This window comes from Haplochromis burtoni, unplaced genomic scaffold (genome assembly GCF_018398535.1).
Source record: "Haplochromis burtoni strain Fernald_Lab_line unplaced genomic scaffold, NCSU_Asbu1 Contig_34, whole genome shotgun sequence".
Classification (NCBI taxonomy): domain Eukaryota; kingdom Metazoa; phylum Chordata; class Actinopteri; order Cichliformes; family Cichlidae; genus Haplochromis; species Haplochromis burtoni.
In genome coordinates, this window is record NW_024582395.1 from 3,084,114 (window position 1) to 3,104,042 (window position 19,929).

At 38.7% G+C, this 19,929-nt stretch overlaps 2 protein-coding genes across 10 annotated transcripts in view; one reads left to right on the forward strand and one right to left on the reverse strand.

Moving 5' to 3' along the window:
* Window positions 1–414: 414 nt before the first annotated feature.
* Window positions 415–13,872, reverse strand: LOC102308036 (myogenesis-regulating glycosidase). The gene is made up of 7 exons (XM_005919125.3): window positions 13,745–13,872; window positions 11,737–11,790; window positions 11,325–11,603; window positions 9,757–10,288; window positions 7,046–7,850; window positions 6,729–6,838; window positions 415–3,223 (listed from the first exon to the last, which is right to left on the reverse strand). Exons 1-7 carry the CDS (start codon window positions 13,855–13,857, stop codon window positions 2,876–2,878), a joined length of 2,241 nt encoding a protein of 746 aa, XP_005919187.1. The 5' UTR covers window positions 13,858–13,872; the 3' UTR covers window positions 415–2,875.
* The window catches only part of LOC102307712 (izumo sperm-egg fusion protein 1), a 9,016-nt gene continuing 2,835 nt past the window's right edge, over window positions 13,749–19,929 (forward strand). The window contains exons 1-6 of one of the 9 annotated variants that reach the window (XM_042219540.1): window positions 13,749–13,847; window positions 14,222–14,291; window positions 18,310–18,573; window positions 18,728–18,802; window positions 18,959–19,042; window positions 19,164–19,184. In XM_042219540.1, coding sequence (XP_042075474.1) covers window positions 18,372–18,573; window positions 18,728–18,802; window positions 18,959–19,042; window positions 19,164–19,184 — 382 coding nt within the window. In that variant the 5' untranslated portion in view covers window positions 13,749–13,847; window positions 14,222–14,291; window positions 18,310–18,371. The other 8 variants (XM_042219543.1, XM_042219545.1, XM_042219541.1 and 5 more) reach the window with 8 other exon arrangements.

Genomic DNA, 19,929 nt, shown 5'->3' on the forward strand with positions numbered 1-19,929 from the left:
GGGGCAACAACAACAAAATATTTTTACACAGAAAACTTTCCCTTTAACATTCACATCTGTTATGTCACGTTGATGATTTCACCATCACACCTAAAGCATCAAACAGTATGTGATCGCCAAATCCACTTATTGTGTTTTAAGTGAATGTCCTTTTAAAACCCTTCATAGATACATGTTATATTTTACATTTTGCGATCTAACCTATTTAACATAGGTTAGATTCTCACACAATCTCACACAAGCTTTCCTGGTTTCACAACAAAGATGACAAAGTAAGGTTACTAAAAAGAAGAATGAAATTATGTATGCATCCATTTACTTATTCATTTGAAGAAATGCTGCTGTGTACTGTGTCAGTAAAAACCATTCTATGTAAAATTTTAACATTTCTTGTGGTAGGATCAAGAATGCAAGAAAAAAAAAACTTAAACACGGCCAATTTATAGGATTTATCATTTGTAAGTTGCTGTAATTCCAAGACAAATTCATATATAATAACACTGCTGTTTTCATTATTTTCAAGCAAGGCATTCAAATTACTTGGTGTGCTTTACTCTCATGCTGGCAATCACTATGAAAGAGCAGACAAACATTTAAACTCTTCATGCGCTTTGCAATGTCACTGCTTTGAAACACTGCATCAAAAACATCAATGTATGTAGAAATGTGTTTTATCCCTCTGGTTCTCTTTGCTAAGGTTGGCATACCATAGATTAGCTAATAAGGCAAATGAAGCCACAAGGCAGACATAGATGGCACACTAATATATGGCATCTTTGAGAATAATAACTGTTTTACAAGGTAAATCAGTTATAATAATAGAGTGCTGTGCAAAAGTCTTGAGCCACCCCTCATTTCTCTTTATTTTAAAGTTATGACTAGGAAATAGGACAGCAATTTATTGAAATTTGCAAACATACAGAGAAAAACCAACAAATAAGGCAAAAACAGAGTTTGTACAATTCTACTAAGTTTGAAAGTCAGTATTTGGTACGACCACCTTTATTCTTTAACACCGCCTGAACTCTCTTAGGTAAGCTTTTGTGTCATTTCTTTAAGTAGTCTGCTGATCCCTAACACTACTGGCTAAAATATATCCCCAAACCCTGACAGTGACTTGACTGTGCTATAGACACTCGCCATTGTACCTCTGTCTTCACCTCATCCGTAAATACCGTTGATGATTTGATCGCCCCCAAAAAATTTGGATTCATCACTCTGTCAGATTGCCACTGATTTTCAGTCCAATTCTTTTGTAATTAGACACACCTCAGCCTTTTCTCCCTATTTCTCTTGCTTAAGAATGGCTTCTTGACAGCCACCCTTTTACTGAGACCATTTCTGATAAGGCCTGAGTGAACAGTAGATGAAATGAAGCACAAATTTCTTAAGGACACAACTTAAGAAACAGAGATTGTTCATCCGCTGCCGACAGCTATTTATGTCTGTAATTTCTTTTGTCCGATTGTCCAGTTTCCCTTAATGTTTTTAAGGACACACCGCACACCATGTACCAAGTTTTCTCTTATAACCTTGGTGGTGCAAAAATACAATTTTATGCCTGTCAAACTGTGTAAACCTTGGATTTTTGTTGATTCGGCTAAAAAACAAAACAAAAAAAAAACGGAAATATTTATATGTTTTTGAGACCGGCTGGTAGCAAAACAGTCCCTAAGATACAGTTTAAAATTGGTTCCTTACAAAGTTGTCTGTGATAAACACAACAGTAGTTCATCCCTTGTGTTAGGTGTCTTCCTTTAAGCTCTAGTTATTCATAGGTCAGTGTTAAGTGGCTTCGCAAACAATAAACACTCATCTAAAAATAGTCAGCTACACGACTTGGGCTGAAAACAAGTAAAAGCCAAAATCCATAGAAAAAAAAAATCTGAAAGACCTTCAGACAAGCCTGGACAACTATTGCCCAAAAAACACTTAAAAATTGCAAGAAAGTTTGGCTCCTTCGAATTAAAATAAGACAATGAGAAGCGGTGCAAGACTTTTGCACAGTAATGTATAACAAATATATTACTGTGGATCAATAATAAATATCTTTTAAATGTACCCTGAGCAGTTAAGTTGACTTGTGCAGACTTTTTTTAATAAAAAGCATAAAGCAGTAGATTTTGGCACTAAAATAATATAATGGCACTATAGGTTATGGGACTTACTGACATAAAAGTATTTGCAGCTTATTGTTAACCCCTTTATTCATCCCCAGAATCATGCATATTTAAAAACATCCAACAGTATCCACAAATAAAAATTAATAAATATAAAGAGCAATTAATCAAAAGACTGTAAAATGTAGATGTCAGTGCAATGCAAATTAATGCATGTTAGCTTAAAAAGTTAAAAACACAGACTTAAGTATGGCTATAGTGCATTTTTTATTGCCTAACCCAGTCACCCCCAAAAAGACCCCCTAAATGGTACAGTTACTTCTATTAATAAGCTAATGGAAATAATATTAACCCAAAACCGCCGCCATGCTTGCTGTAGAGCTTTGGGCTTTGAGAGAAAAAAAAACGCAGTATTAGATGGCCACTAAGGCTAAGAATGGTGATGATACAATCACAGATCGGATCTTCTATTGGCTGTGAAAGGCACACAAGGATGAGTATTAGCTTAAGGATGCAAAATGAGAATTAGAAGGTAATTCTAATTCTTTGGGCGGAGGGTTTTAATCTGCAGGCAGAAGTCCTGACAAAGAGCAGGATGGAAGAGACATGAGGTTAATCTTCATTAAAATGTCACTCTACTCTCAACTCAAGCTTCTGGTGGTGCCTCCCTGCTTTTACTTGGCATGTGTGCTCAAACTAATGTGTGCGGACGCGTGCGTGTGTGTGTCAGTCCGGTTTTCAATTCTTTAATGCCTTCAAAGAACCCTTGTAAAGAAAGCGATCTCATCCAGGTCCACAGGGTAATCAGTGAGGTACATGGGACCTTTATCATAATGTTCCCCCTTGTAGCTTTTCCATCGTCCTGCAGGCAAGTAGATATCCCTCTCTTGCTTTCCTGGCTCCAACACTGGCGCCACCATGAGGTCATCCCCAATCAGGAACTGGGAGTCGATCTTATAGGCAGCCTCATCATCATTGGCAATCCACCAGAGGGGCCTTATGATTGGGTCTCCTGTATCAAGAACCACGTGTGCCAATTCAAGAACTTTTGGTGCCACCAGAGTTTCATGGAGCCCTGTGAACTTCTGTGCTATCTTTACCACCTGCAGATGCACAAAGACATTGAGTTAGCATGGAGCAGAGGCCACCTAACAGACAGCAGAGTAATAAAACTACCCACACGTCCTGCTTCAATTTATGCATCAAAGCACATAGAAAAAGAACTGACTTATTGTTTTTGACTTGTGATCAGTACTTGTATATTTTCTAGGAGAAATATTTGTTAATGAAAATGGCATTTTATTTATTCTTTTTTTTTTTTGAGAAAAATCTGATTTTCTTTAGCGCTTTACGGTGTACGGAGGTCAGAAGAAGGTAAGGCAGCATTCACTAAGCCTGAGAGACACAAGAAAATGTTTAAAGCTTCTAAACCTTGTGTACAGGGTAAGTTGACTTGGATGAGTATTTTTATATTAAAATCAACTCGGAGCCCACATGGTCTTATAGCTGAACAGTCAGAGGGCATGATCTGGAATGCTTTTTAGAAATTAATCTTTCTGAAACCATGTTTACATCTCTAAAGTGCAAAACTGCTGTTAGAAGTATAAATCTTATCTGGGCATTCTTCTCTGTCATCCTGAGAGAGATTTTTGGTGTCCAGTAGGAGGACTTGAAAAAAAAAACTACTACCGGTAACTGTTTTTGCTGCTGTATTGTTATTTGTTTTAACTTTTTTTTTAAAATTTCTATCATGGTACACTACATGCTACATGTATTACAACACCACCCACTCTATGAATCAGAATCAGAATCAGAATCAGAATGGGGTTTATTGCCAAATGTTGAGCAGGTTTACAACATTAGGAAATTGCTGCGGTGCTTCAGTGCAAACATGGTGTCATAAATAACACTTAAGTAGACATGGAAAAAATAAAAGTAGGGATAAGAATTAAAAGTGCTACGTGGAAAGATATGTGCATGAGATATACATGAGATATATACATGAGAGTAAGAATTAAGAGTGCTACGTTGAAAGATATATATACATGAGTGCAGGTGGTGATCAGTGCCAAACATGGAATGGTACAGTGAACAAGCGTAGGGTCATGTGTTAGTGGCGGGGACAGTCATATGGTTATTGTTCATGTGTCCAACAGCAGAGGGGAAGAAACTGTTCTTATGGCGAGAGGTTCTGGTGCGAATGGACCAGAGCCTCCTGCCTGAGGGGAGCAGGTCAAAGCAAGATCTTACCACATGGAGTGATCATAAGAAAAGTAAAGAGACCACATTAAAGCACTTCATTATGCTGGATGGCCTAAAACAAATAGGTCAGGACTCACAGTGTTCCCACAGTGTGGTCAAGTATGTCATGGACTGAAAAGACTGGTACCTAGAAAATGTGTCAAGGAAGAGGCAGAAAAGAAAAGCTGACTGAAGTAGATGAAAGGCACCTCAAGATTTTAAGTGCTATAGACAAAAAGCAGACCACTGCTGATTTTCAGGCAGCGATAAATGCTTCTAGATCAGAGTATGAGGTTTCCAGAATGACCATAAACTGACGACTGAACAAATAGGAAGGAATTACTGAGCGCTGCAAACAGAAGCGTTTCAGATTTGCCAACAAGCACAAACACTGGACTAAAGATGACTGGAAGAAGGTACTCATACAGTCGTAAACATAAGAGTCCAAGTTTAAACTCTTTACTTCCGCAGAAGAGCTGAATAACATTTTGATGCGAGACTAGTTACGGTGTGAGTTTCCATTTCTGCAAATAGCATGGGGAAATTAGAGCAAAACACCAGTATCATTAATAGAAAGGTCTAACAAAATATCTTGGAGCATCATGGAATCACCTTTGGACTAAAACTGATTGCCATGGGTTCATTTAATGACAAGAAAAGGCAAGACAGACTATTTGACTAAGAAAAGGGAATCTGATGCGCTGGCCAAATCGACATAATTCTATAAAATTTTACGTGTGATTAAGGACTATTTAGCTCTTTCAATATATATAATAATAATAATAATAATAATAATAATAATAATAATAATAATGGATTGGATTTATATAGCGCTTTTCTAGGCACGCAAAGCGCTTTACAATACCACTATTCATTCACTCTCACATTCATACACTGGTGGATATATAAACATCCATAAACATTTTTTTTGACAAATTTCTAAAATATTCTTGTTTTCTTTTTTATAACAGGTAAACAGATTTCATTTAACTGGTATGCATACCCTTAAATTCCCCATAACTGGTCTGTGTAGACCAGGGGTGTCCAAACTCTGGCCCACGGGTCAACTGCGGCCCGTGATCCATTTTTAATTGGCCCGCAAGTAATTTTATAAATAGAATAGAATATGGCCCGCACTTCAACTTTTGCTTACGTGTATTGCACTTCTTAGTTTTAACACCAGGGGGAGCTACTGTTGATCAAGGCAGTTGCTCCACCAAAAAGGACAATCACAGAAGAAATTTACCCCAAGTTACTAAACATGGCAGAACCAAAGAAGCGAAAGGTAGAAAGTGAATGCAGAAATATTCAGACATAGTGAGAGAGTGAATATTTCTTCATAGAATTCAAGGGGAAGTGTTTCTGTTTGATCTGCACTGAAACTGTGGCAGTTATGAAAGAGTATAATGTACGACGTCATTATGAAACCAAACATCAGGCCTATGCATCCTACACTGGTGCTGATCGAGTGCAGAAATTAAAGCAAAGGGTAGCTCTCCTGCAGGGTCAGCAACAGTATTTTTTTCGTGCACTCCTGTTATTAAGTCCAGTTCAGTCTGTTAATGTTGATAACGGTTTCAAACGAACGTTAATAGGTGTGTTGCTAAGCCTAATAACTTAAATAACAAACTTGAAATGTACCCGTCCCATTTTCCCCTTTATTGTTTTTTCTCTGTACTGTAAATCTTCTGTCTAAGAAGAAATCTGAGGCTGCTGTTCTGAGAATGAGCTACCAAAGCCTTTTCTGAATAAATCAATAAAGATCCATTTATGGAAAGTTGTGATGAAGGCAGTTTTGTCTTTAATTATATTCAACAATATAACATATTCGACCACTTTTAAGTGATTTTTCTAACTTTAATACACTAAAGTTAAGGTTATATACCTAATTTCTAGTAAGTGGCCCAGCCCCTCCTATATTTTTATGTATGTGGCCCTCAGTGAAAAAAGTTTGGACACCCCTGGTGTAGACCTTTATGGTTTAAACTTTGGCGCCCTCCTGTGGTAGTTTTCAAACACACCAAAAAGAATTTGAAGCAACAATTATTCTGTCATTTCTCTACAAGCAAACAAACAGCCGCTTCACGGTAATGTAAAGGTTAAGTTTAAGTGTCCCGTTCATTATTTAATCTGTAATTAGTATTTTGCACTACTGATACTGATAGAAGAAGAAAGATCATTTTACACCAACTGTAAAATGTGTTGCAAAATTGTTACAAACCCTATTACAAATGTTGCAAAAGTGAGTATGTGTGATGTACACACACACACAATTTAGTAAATTTAAATGCAGGAAAAGCTAAGAGGCTACACACTGTAAAATACTTTTCTACATCTAAAATTCATCGCTTGCTTTATTTGGCTTACCTCATTGTCATAAGCCCATGGAGGTATGGAGAACTGCATGGCGGGCATAAAGGCAGACAGCTCCAACCATCTGATGTACAGTTCTCTGTCTGGCAGACCATTTAACCCACCTTAAACACAGATGAAAGACTGTCAGATAAAACCAGATCAGAGAAAATCTGTTTTTTTAACAGAGCTAACGCTCTTAAAAAGTTCATTACAAAACAAAGACAGCTTCTTCGTTAGCACTCATGCTCTTTTCAACACCAAAAATATTACTCAAGAGGACAGCAGCTGAAATATGAAATCCAAAGATGATGATACACAGATGCACATACCTGCAGTATGGTTCGGGTAGGCATTTCCTCCTATCATATCAGGTAAGACAAACTGGTAACCCAAAATGCCTATGGTCAGAACAGTAGGGATGATGGACTTGAGGCCGAGCTCGTAACCCCACACCGAGTCCCTGTCAATGATCCTGAAGAAGCAGGAGATGTTCTGACTCTGGTAACCAACCCTTAGCTCAGCATGCTCCATAAATGGTATAGCCATCTCTGTGTAGCGGCGGGTGAAGGTGGAAGGGTTTGACAGTGAGCCCAGGGTACTAAACTGACGGGGCAGGTAGCTCGTTTCTCCTGCATCAAACTTGAAGGAGGTCACCCCATAGCGACTTTTGAGCATGTGCAAGTTTGAGGAATACCATTCACGAGCGTCTGGGTTTGTGAAGTCCAAGATTCCTCCAATCCCGTTCCACCAGCGAACCAGAGCGGGCAGTTCACCGCCTGGCTCACGGACAAATAGCTCTTTCTCCACAGCTGCACCAAAATTTATGGAGTCATAGTTGATAAAAGGGTGCGTCCAGAGTGTAACTTGAAAGCCGCCCTCTCTTAGTTTGTCAAACATGCCGCTTGCATTGGGGAACTTCTGCGGGTCAAAGTCAAACTCTCCGTAATCTGCTGTGTAGCGGTCATCCAGCTCCAGATGGGAGCAGTTGAAGCCATGCCTAGTAATGTCAGCGGCATAGCGCAGCAGCTTCTCCTGAGTTACAGCGGTCTTGTAGATAGCCCATGTGGACCACACTGGTTTTTTGAACAAATCAGCAGATGGGACTTTGATAGGCTTTGTGAAATACCGGCGCACCTGAGAAAAGAACATGAATGATTAGGGGGAAAGAAAAGAACATGAAGTAAGTGATTTGAGATGTTTTTAAATGTGTGGTTATTGTCTTTCATTCAAGCCTGCACAGGCTTTGTGCTTGATTAAACAAGTGTAAGGAAATATGCCTACTGGCATCCTTACAATAACCAGATAAATTAGCTTAGGGGTTGCTTGGTCCCTTACAGCTTGAGAATTTCAGCTTTCCGTGTCAAGAAATAACCAACTACATAAGCCAATTTTTAGACTTTTTCTAAAGATTTTACAAACACACTATAAGATTATAATATTGATATCCTCATTAAGAAAGCATTTACAATTGGGGAAATCATTATTAATTCATAAGTTTGCTCTCTTACAAAGAAAAAACCTGAAAAAAAATCACTGCATAAAAGTTATAAATTGATTTGCAGGTTACAGAGTGAAATAAGTACTTAATACCCAAGAAAAATATGACTTAGTATTTGGAGGAGAAACCCTCCAAAGCACTGTCATGTCATCATTCACCAGGTTTGCACACATCTCAGGAGGGATTTTGGCCCACTCATCTTTACAGAAACACTCTTAATATTTTAGGTTTCTTGGCCTTCACTTGGCAACTCGAAGCTTCAGCTCCGTCCACAAATTTTTTAATAAAAGTCTAAGACTGGCCACGCCGAATCTTGACGTTTTGTACTTCTTTCGCCACACTATCTTTATCTTGATGCTATGTTGGAAGACCCATCCACAACCCATACAAAGTATCCTGGCTGAGGGAAGTAGGTTCTCATCCAAGATTTTACAGTACATGGCCCTATCCATTGGCCCCTCAATGTGATGGAGTTGTCCTATATTCTCAGAAGAAAAACAGCCCCATAGCATAATCTTTCCACCTCCATGCTTCACGTAGGGAATGCTACTCTTTGGGTCATACCCAGTATCTCTCTTCCTCCAAACCCAGACATGTAAAGTTGATGCCAGAGAGCTTGATTTTAGTTTCATCTGACCACTGTGCATTCGCCCAGGCCTTCTCTCAATCATTTAGATGTTCACTTACAAAACTTGAGATGATCCTGTACATTTGCGTTCTTGACCAGGTGACCTTGCGGGCGCTTCAAGATTTCAATCCATTATAGCATAGTGTGTTGCCAGTGGTGACAGATCACAGCTTTGAGGTGATCCATCACCTCTCTTATGATAGTCCTCGCCCATGAGGCAAAATCTCCATGCTGAGGACATTGATGGTCATTTTATACTTTTTCTAATTGCACCAACAGTTGTAAACTTCTCCCCAAGCTTCCTACTGTAACTTATACCAGCCTTTCGTAGGTCAACAATCTTTGAAAGCCTTTGAGAACTCTTTGGTCTCGCCCATGGTGGTGGACAGGTTGGAAGAGAAGAAATTGATTCTGTGGACAGGTGTGCTTTATACACATAGTGAGTTGAGATCAGGAGTATCTGTAACTGTGACTTCAGGCTGGGTTGTAGGAGATTAAATACCTTTTTCACTCAATGACAAGCAAATCAATTTAGTCTGTAAATTTGATGTAATGTCCTTTTTTCTGGGGTTTTGATTGATATTCTGTCTCTCTCCATTAAAAATTAACTACAATAAAAATTAGAGGATTTCCATTTCTTTGGAAGTGAACAGACACTTAAATTCAACAGTAAATCAAAGAGTCATTTCCCCAACCTAAGTATATTTTCTGGAATTTTAAAGATTAAACCTGCTCTGCAGGGGAACAAAGAATTAATGGCAATAGTATTAAATTAAAAATGCATATGCAGGATGGGACAAGTGTTTCTGGTCCAGTTATTTGTTGTACATCTGAGTATATATCCACTACACTTTAAATTGGCAGCTTTTAACATTATTAAATATTTGTCAAATATCCAGCATAATTACACTCACCATGTACTTGTGAATAGAGGTGACATCTGACCCCACACAGACTCTATAACTGAGTTCAGGAAAGGTCTGCTGTCTTTCTAGTGGTCTGAAGGGAGAGTCCTGGTACCGGGCCTGGAACCTCAGTGTCCTGTTCTTCTCTGACCAGCCCAAATGAAACGGTACTGAGTCGTTAATCTTAATGGCAGTTGCATTTGATGACAGCCAGTACCGCTCTAGAATTCCTCCAAAAGCATTTCGATTGGAGTAGACGTCACTTGTGATGAAAGGTCGTGGTTCCTCTTCTCCCTGAAATCTGATAGGCCAGTACTGTGTTGCCGTCTCTGCCCCTCCATACCAATGAGAGTCATTATAGGCCATGACATGCTCTACCAAGTGCTTATTCTGCAGCTCCTCCCAGCGAACCCGATAACAGATCACCGTGTCCTTTGGACGAACTGTTTGGATAAAAAAGTTGAGCTTGCCAGAATCCGACTGAGTGCAGCTCAGAATATCTCCCTCCTTTGAGCAAGAGTCCACATCCAGAGTACCAGACCTAAGATTAGGTGTTCAAAAGAAAGAAAACAAAGGGGCCAGTTAAACACAGTTGATATTATTTGTGTTTTAAAACAAATTAGTAGTAGTGCAACAACAAAGAAAATGTTGTAAGTTCTATTCCGTTGTTCTAGATGTCTGTGGAGTGATTGTTCTATAGCTATTTCTGTCGGTATGAACTCTGCTGGCAAAGGACACATCTATTACAGTCTTCCCTAAGGGTGTAATCATGTGTCTGTCTCGTCTGATTTTTCATTATCCATCCAAACACTGCAGACAGGCAGACTTAAAGCAGATACAAAGAAAAAGAACTCTGTCAAGACCAAAAGAAGTTACAAAGGCAATGAGTCCACGATTTGCTGGGACTTCGTTTCACAAGAGAAGTGTTTGTGGAGTGTCTTGATTTGGATTGCACAGACATTCCTTTGGTCCTTATCTCAGCTGTAAGATAAAATTATAACTAGTCATATTTATTACCCTTATAAGTAGCAGAGTTATTTTAGTTTTGTATTTTCTAATTCTAATTTCAAATTTTGTAATTCATCTTTTATTGATAAAAATGTTTAGCTTTAGTTTTTATTAGTTTCAGCATTAGTTTTAGTCTTTTAAATAGTGACTGAATGTAGGGCATATGCAAAAGGCACAAATTTAAAAAATCTGTAAAGGCGTAATAACAAATTTTAGCAAATTAAAATGCCAAAACTTATTTTAACTTTTAGTTAGTTTTCCAAGTTCATAAAATCAGTTTAATTACAGTTTTTTTAAAGTGTAGTATTTATTTCTATTTTATTTAACAAGGTCAGTTTTAGGTTTTGCTTTAGTTTTAGTTCATTAAAATAACCATGACTAGTAGGCAATCAGGCAATTCAAATAATTAAATTATTAATCAAACTGTATCTTGTTAAAGGAAACAAAAACGCAGATGATTCTCTGTACAGTTTCCTAAGCATTAAAAGCATAGACAACAAGTCCAAAAAAGACAAAAATCAGCAAATTACCAATTATTAATTTAAAAATAATCAATAATATGAACCCACCTGAATGCCATAGTGAAGACAACAGCCCCAGCTTGGTTGTGAATAATAAAACCATCCTTGTTCAGGTCTAACAACGCTGTCTTGAACAACTGGGTTTTACGAAGCGACACTGAGTAATAGCACCAGGCGACCACAGCAGCTAGCACCAGCACACAGCCCAACATACTTGCCATCACCAGTGGCCGACCTTCATGAGAAAGTTTCTTCTTAAGTGGGGAGCCTCCGGGTCCCCCAGCCATCTGCTGCTCCCCAGGAGCCACCGGCACTATTTGATACATGCTGAAGGCGTGCGGGTTGGAAGAAGAGTGGCAGGAATGGACAGCTGTACTTAACTTGCTGTCAGAGCTTTTGAAACAGAAATATAAATCTGTGCACTGGCAGCTGTGGGAGTGAAGGGAAAACTGATGTCTACCTGCCAATCTTTAGGAATGTCTCCATTTCTGAAAAAGGGCTGATATATCTGCTCCTGTGAGACAGACAGACAGATGTTAGTTTAAACCACAACAAGTGTAAAAGAAACCCAAAAAAAACAATAGAAATAAAACACCATTAATATCATCATCACATCAAATAATGAATGGAAGCTAAATCAAGTTAAAGTGCTAAAAGAATAACAAGTAAATGAGGGCAGGACATAAATATTGATCAGTCTACCGCAGACTTCATCACACTGGCTATCTATCTATCTATCCAATTATCACTGCTGATGTTAGCTTAAAAGCGCTGTAGACAGGAAAAAAAACAAAAATGTCTTAGTGATGCATTAAAAATATTAGTTCATGCTGCAAAGGCATAATTTTCACACCAATCAAACCGTCTTAGTGACCTGATTTTGCCTCATGGATGGGGGCAATATCATTATGGAAGAACTCACTGCAATCAGGATTTAAATTTAGATGCAATAACACTTCCCTCACAGAGACAAGTACACAAAAAACATGCCATCAAAATAATACCTCCCAAAGAACATTTAGAAATATGTGCAATAAAGAATTCAAAAGCACAATAGTCGTCTTTCAGGGTTTTAGAAATCACATCTGGATGCAGTCACAACCAATCAGCAGCATAGTTACAGGCTAAAGATGACAATTTTGAGCATAAGGGGTTACTGTTTTACCTTGAATTGTCTGTCATTGAACACTGTTTTTGTGTAGCATTACTGTATTGGCCCTGTACTGTCTCTACACTTGCTTTTATTATTATAGCATAGTTCAGCAGCATCCAGCAGAGAGAGAGCGAGAGAGAGCACAGGGCTTTTAATCTGGTAAATGGCAGGTATCCAGGCTCTGCACAGGCACTCATGGTGAGAGAGCCAGCAAAACTGTAAAAACAGGCTGTGATCAGAGGAAGCGCAGACACCAAGTCAGCAGGATTCAATTACATTTACCTCAGGTAAGAGCACTTTCGGGATGAGTAAATAATAACCCTCAAACAGCTGTAGTGCAGCAAGCCCACAGTTTTCAGATTGATAAGAATGCAGTCATCACCAGCAGAACCATACTTAACTTCCCCACAGGTAAACATTATCCTTCAGCCCCACATCCTTCTTTTATTGTGATGCTATTTAATGCCAGTATCGCAAGAAGGAACCGAAATCTTGCAAAAATATTCCAGACACAGGGAAACATTTTCCTCTATATGTCAGCTTTCGCTCCAGTGAAGATCCTGTTCCTCATTTCTATGTAATTACTGACAAAACTGTACCATTGCTCAAATGTAGAATTAAGTTGAGAAAGCTCAACTTGGAATCCATTATAAATCAATTTATTCTATTAAGGGAATTTACCAATGAAGGCAGACCAGTCTAAAAATGTTAGAGATAATCAATGTTTTTTAAGAAACCTACCAATTAGTCTCCAAACTGTGGGCTGAAATCATATTAATCTTTAATGGCTATCGGAATGAAATGTATAACATTTTAAATTAGGCCACAGGGCCCGGTGCAGTACAACAGGCTCCATACTGCAGGTTATGCAGGGGTTTCTAAAAACATGCACATTAACTACACAGTGACTACGAAATGTTCAAGGCAAATACCTAAATTACAACAAACACTGAAAACGTCGTCATCTGACTTTCTGAAAGGATCCCAGTGGACACAGACGCCGTCCAACGACGTGTATGTTTACGTTATCTATCCACGCCCGTGTCAAGCTGGTGTGTAACCAACTAATCAAACACTTCCGATATCTGATCGATCCCCAACAAACACTCACTCGACTCGGCCGTTGACGCCGAGTTGGGATATTGCCGTAACAGTAACTCGCTCTACCAGTATTCGCGAACTGATTCAGAAGACCGTGCTCACAATTAAAAGCTATACTCGCCATGACAGTAACACGCAAAAAACGTTGTGTCACATACAAAACATTTTAACTGCTCTTAATAAAGCTGCGACCACAAAAATACATTCACCTTACCTCCACATCTGACCACACTCCGGGGTCAACGTCTGTGCGCGCGGAAGCCTGCGGTGCAGCGACAGAGGCGTAGTCCCACCCAAACGGAGCGAATGCGAAGCTGGTTTGTCCATCGATCTGTCATTCGTGTACAAGTTAGCGCGGAAGGATTCTGGGAAATGTAGTGTGAGAACAATATCGTCACAGAGCCAAAAAACAGCTTCAAATTTGTTTATTGCTGGCTGCGAACAATGTGAAACGCACAAGAGAAAGGCAAAATGAAGGGATTATTTTGACTATCGTTAACGTTACTTTTAAATTTTTATATTTTCCTTACCAAATCGTTGGTGCTAGCGTTGTCCGTGGAAACAATTCAAATCTCAAACGTTTCATTCAACTTGTAGTGAATGTGTGTGAGGATTGGGGCGGGGGGGTGTTATTGTTATTATTAGTATTTTGTATTTTTATTTTTTTTACGATGGTTGTTTGTAACCACAGATTACCGTCTTCGACCCTGTGACAACAACAACTGGAGTACACTGCCTTACTTCCCGAACAGACCACAGAGGTGAGATCATCGAGAGCGAACAATAATGTTATTGTGGCTGTAAGAGGTTTTCTACCGCTGGGTGACAGCAACAAGCTATGAATAGCAGGGCAGCTGAACGACACGACCATGGCGAAGTAGTCGACTCTTGTCTTATTTTTATATCCGTGAGTTCTTTGATGTTCTAAATGTTTTTAAGTTTACTATGAACTGAGAACTAGAGATGTAGACATATATTTTATTTAATACCACACTGGCGAAATTCTGTCGTTACAGCAGCGCAAGGGACAGGGGAAAAAAAAGAAAAATAGAAAAACATAAATGAGAAAAATTGTCTACAAAAAACCTAAAATATTATATTTGGTAAAATAAACCAAAATTTTCCTTTTTTTTATATGTACATGAAGTTCAGTTGGAATAATAATATTATTGTATAGCCTGACTGCTGTACCACCAGTGTGAAAATCTACTAGATTACTATTTGACTAGTAGGCTAGCTAAAGTAAAATGTTTATAAAGAAGTAGCAGAGGTAAAATTTAAGTCTGATTTATTTAAATGTTGACCTGCCTCTGAAATCCAAACAATTAGGAGACACAGAGTAACAGACACAAAGGAATGGTTGCTTTAAGGGAGAAGGCAAAGATAAAACTCAAAACAACCCTTGACTTTATTTCCAGGCAGAGGTCATAGACAGTAAACTCTAAGCAAGACCAAATTTTATAAACAAAACAGGAAAAAAGGGCAGTTGAAACTGACACCATGAAAAAAACCCAACAGAAATCTCAAACCATTTCTATGTAACTACAATTTTGTAAGAGAATTGGGAAATTTAAGTATTGTGAAATTTAAGTATTCAGTCATTGATTCCTTATTTCCTGCATATTCCCTGGAGAAAATCTAATTATATTAATAATAAAGAATAGAGAAGGTACTAGGCAGAGGCTTAAAAATATATGCATCTCCTGTGAGTCATCTGCACTGGCAAGACAATTCACCATCTAGGGATGTAGTTTAGCACAGCAGGGCAAGGTCAGACAAGACGGCACTTGAATTTTTCTATTTAAGAAAGAAAATGCAGCTCCCCTACACCCAGTCAGAAGGATCCAGCCCAGTGTATGACCTTCAAAACAGCCCACAGAATGAAAATGGAGCTTGTCTATTAAGTGGTTAGAAGTCAAGTGACTTTAAAGGTGACTCTTAATGTAATGTACAGCTTAGCAAGGCTGTGGTTAACCTGAAACAATTTGAATTAAAATTATTTATTTTGCAAGTTATTCTTTGTTTAATGGATATTTCTTTTCACAGTCATGTGAATAGAAAAGAATTGTAGGCATTCCTGTGGAAAAGCGAAGTGCATGTTACTGCTTCCTTAGGAATTAAGAGGTTAAGTAACACTTGATTAATTGAGCAGCAGGAAGTGGGAGCACCTCTAAGGAAGCAGAATGTTTAGCAGTTTGGAGCATTCAGATACGTGTTAACACAATGCTTCAACCTTCATAGGATTGGACACCGAAGCAAGAGAAACTCAGAGAAACTACAAAGATCTCAAGGGCTAAATGTCAGACTGTAGCATGTTAGATGTTAGAGTTCATGGCAGTACAATTAGAAGAAGACTGAACAAGGTGACTTCTGTAGAAGGGTTGCCAGGTGAAAGCCCCATCTCTAAAAAGAATATGGGAGCACACAGCATGTCCAAAGACAGATAACACCAAAATGGAGATGTTTGGCCATAATGCACTGCGCCATGTTTAATGAAAACCAAAACATGACATATCAGCACAAGCACCTCGTACTAGCTACCAAGAATGGCGAAGGAGGGGTATCAAAGGTATCCCCTTGGAATGGTTTAGGTCGTACCTCTCCAAGAGGACTTTTTCCGTGAGCCTTGATGATTTTATTTCTTCCCCAGCTCCTTTTACTTGTGGTGTCCCGCAGGGATCCGTATTAGGCCCAATTCTTTTTTCAATCTATATGTTGCCCCTAGGCCTAATCTTTAGGAAACATAACATCTGCTTTCACTCATATGCCGATGACACCCAGATTTATCTTCGGTTTAATAGAAACACCTCTACGCCCATGGAATCGTTAGTCAAATGTCTCGACGAAGTTAAAACCTGGATGGCCTCAAACTTTCTTACCTTCAACGAGGATAAAACAGAGGTAATTATTTTTGGACCAAGCTGTAATTTCAATGCCCCAGATTTGGACTTATGTAACCTAACATGTGCTGTTAAAACGCATGTAAAAAACCTGGGGGTTCTCTTGGATAGCAAACTTACATTTGAGAAACAAATTAATTCAGTTGTCCAGCAGTCCTTTTTTAAATTAAGGCTCCTATCCAAAGTGAGATCTTTTCTATCCTTTAGAAACTTGGAACGAGCAATTCATGCGTTTGTTTTATCTCAACTGGATTACTGCAATTCACTGTATGTGGGTGTCAGTCAGTCCAGCTTGGCCCGGCTCCAACTTGTACAGAATGCTGCAGCTCGCCTTTTGACTCGTGTGAAGAAACACCAACATATTTCTCCGGTGCTTGCTTCCCTTCATTGGCTTCCAGTAAGTTTTAGAATTAAATTCAAAATCTTACTTTTAACTTATAAAGTGCTAAATGGCCAGGCACCGGACTATTTGTCTGACCTTGTACAGCTGTATACGCCCTCTAGAGCCCTTCGATCAAGTGATCACCTACTCCTTACTTTACATAAGTCTAGGATGGTTCATAGAGGAGATCGGGCATTTGCAGTTGTGGCACCGAAAATGTGGAACAATCTACCTCTCCACATTAGAAAGGCCCCAACTGTTACTCTTTTTAAATCGCATCTTAAAACATATTTTTTTACTCTGGCTTTCGAAACTGTAGGAGCGTTACCAATTCTTTTATCCTAATCTGTTTTTAATTTTTATCAGTTGTTGTTGTTGTTAATGTCACTGTTTAATTGTTACGTTGTACAGCACTTTGGTCAACACCCTGTTGTTATTAAATGTGCTTTATAAATGAATAAATGAAATGAAATGATGTATGGCTGTTTTGCCCTGGGCACCTTACAGTCATTTAGTCAAGTATGAACTCCTCTGTATACCAAAGTATTCTAGAGTCATCTGTCCGATAGCTAAAGCTTGCCCAAAACTGGGTCATGCAAAAGGACAATGATCCCAAGCACAGCAGCAAATCTCCAACAGAAGGGCTGAAAAAGAATCAAGGTTTTCATTTTTTGTGCTTTATTTTTTTAAAAGCTAGGACAAGACATGGACTCCAAATTGGTACCATACCACAGTTCCACTTAATTGTGTGTGGTGATCGTCCTCAGCTCCGTTCAGTCTAGGACCCAGCATTTATAACAGAGGGACAAAAAAAGATATAGACTATTGCAAGGTGTTGCAATGACATGCAAAGTCCAGACTGAAATGCTGTGGCAGGACCTTAAAAGAGCTAACAAATGCCCACAAACCTCAATGAAAGCACTGTTGTAAAGAAGCGTGGGACAAAAATTCCTCCACAATGATTTGAGAGCCAGAAAAAGTCATACAGAAAACAAATACTTCAAGTTATTGTTGAGGTGGTTCTACAAGCTATTGACTCATGGGGTATACTTAGTTTCCCACAGGACTGGATAGTTTCACGTGAAGTCTTTCTTTTTCATATGACTGTATGTGTGATGATGCTGATATTCTTTGTCTTACTATGCTAAATCTCTTTGGCTTTGATTGTTAGTCGGGGTTTTAGTGAAGCTCGAAGGTGCGTTTCACAGTTTTATTTTAAACTGATTAATCTAATGAATAATTGGCCAGGCGATCAACAATGAAAATTATTTTAATTTCTCATATTATTAAGGACATATTCATCAATTTATTTTTATTTTAAAGAAATAGCCAGAATGGTTCAAACACTATGCCAAATCATGGTTAAAGGGAAACAGCAGAAAATGTGATAGGAGTAATAGTATGACAGCAGCAGTAATTGTAAAAGTACCATTTCAATAAGAGCAACAGGTGAAATGGTGATGACAGGGACAATGATATTTGGCAGCTGTGTTTCAGAAGCTTTCACTGGAGCCAAAGTGACTCATTCTGCTGCAGGAAAACTCAGCTGCAGAGGGAAGATGCCGTTGATGCTGGTGTCCCTGCTCTGCTGTGTCACTGCAGCCAGGGCCTGTCTGCAGTGCGACCGCAGCATCCGAATGATGCACGAGGACTTCATCTTGTCTGCTCCCACTCTGCAAGACCAGCTCGACTTGCAAAGTATTTGTGACCAAGCCTATGTGACCTACATAGAGACCAGTCAGGAACGAAAGGGGGTCATTGGTGAGATCAGGAAACTGTTATATCGTAGTTCTTCTCTTCCGATAATGTCAGGCCAAAGATATAAATTTATAAATACTTATAAATAAACTAAAATATAAGTGTAAGGCAGTTAAAATGATCAAAATAAACCAAATAGCACTGTTTTTTTGCTTAGATCCCACTACTCTATACAGAGCCAAAACTGAATACCAGAGTGAATTTGATCGCTTCTTGAAAACCAAGCTCACTGGTGAGAAACAAAAAAACAATCTATCATTCTTATTCTTTCCACTCAGAAATAAACAGTAGCTGTAAACGTACCCAAACACTCCAACATGTAGAAGGCCATTATTACTTTTCATTATATCATCACTGAAAGTATTAACATGTTAAAATGTCTTTTAAGGATCTATAACATTTGAAGCTGTTCAGATCATGGAGAAAGGCAGGAAGATTTTAGAGAAACATCTGGATGCTTTCGTCCCCAGTGGTAATTTGCATAACAGTCGGGGTTCTGCAAAGTATGAGGCAATAAACTTTTTGTAAGTCATCGCTGTGAAAAACATGCATTAGTTTCAGATCATTTATTATCTTTTTTTTCTTTCCCTCAGAATTATGCCCCAACATATGTGGTAAGTACTGAGACTGTGACAAATGATCTTTTAAGAGTGACTCATACAGATTTTTCCAGTGACAGTGGACCGTAAAACTTTGATCGAGAGACGTGAGACAACTGTAAAATGCTTTTTGCTGTCATTTGACAAACCAATGACTTTTCATTTATTTATTTATTTTGGTGTTTGATTTGCATACTTTCCAGAAAAATGTGTGGTCTCATAGGGATCAGTACCAGGACCAATTTAATGTTCAGTATATGTAGGCTAGAAAGGTTAGCACCATCGCTTGAAAGTCCCGAGTTTTAGTCCATCAGGGAGTTTGGGACTTTCTGTGTGGAGTTAACATGTTCTTCCTGTGCTTTTGGAAGTTCCCTCTGGGACTCCGCCTTCCCGCTACAGTCCAAAGACATGCATGTTAGATTAACTGGTGATTCTTCATTGACTGTAGGTGTAAATGTGAGCATGAATGGTTGTTCATCTTTGTGTTAGCCCTGCGACAACCAGACAACCTCTCCCAGAAATACCCAACTCTCACTCAATGACAGCTGAGATCGACTCCAGAAGACTGCAAAAAAAAAAATTACAAAAGCGAATATCAGCAAACTTCATAAAATCAAACTCATACAAATCATTTATTGGTCATTTTGAGATCATATGACCTGCTCCCACAGTCTGGGGACTAATCCTATAGCATACAATTACTATTGTTTATTAATGACACTGAAAAGTAAGTAAGGTGTGTAGGTGTGTGTGTGTGTGT

What these genes read in the sequence shown, in the direction of transcription:
- LOC102308036 (XM_005919125.3), bottom strand. Translation starts at nt 13,857, where the DNA reads ATGGACAAACCAGCTTCGCATTCGCTCCGTTTGGGTGGGACTACGCCT. An exon ending in GAGTGTGGTCAGATGTGGAG is followed by an intron (nt 11,791 to 13,744) that starts GTAAGGTGAATG and finishes TCTGTCTCACAG; the next exon opens with GAGCAGATATATCAGCCCTT. An exon ending in CATGGGCTTATGACAATGAG is followed by an intron (nt 3,224 to 6,728) that starts GTAAGCCAAATA and finishes GTGCATCTGCAG; the next exon opens with GTGGTAAAGATAGCACAGAA.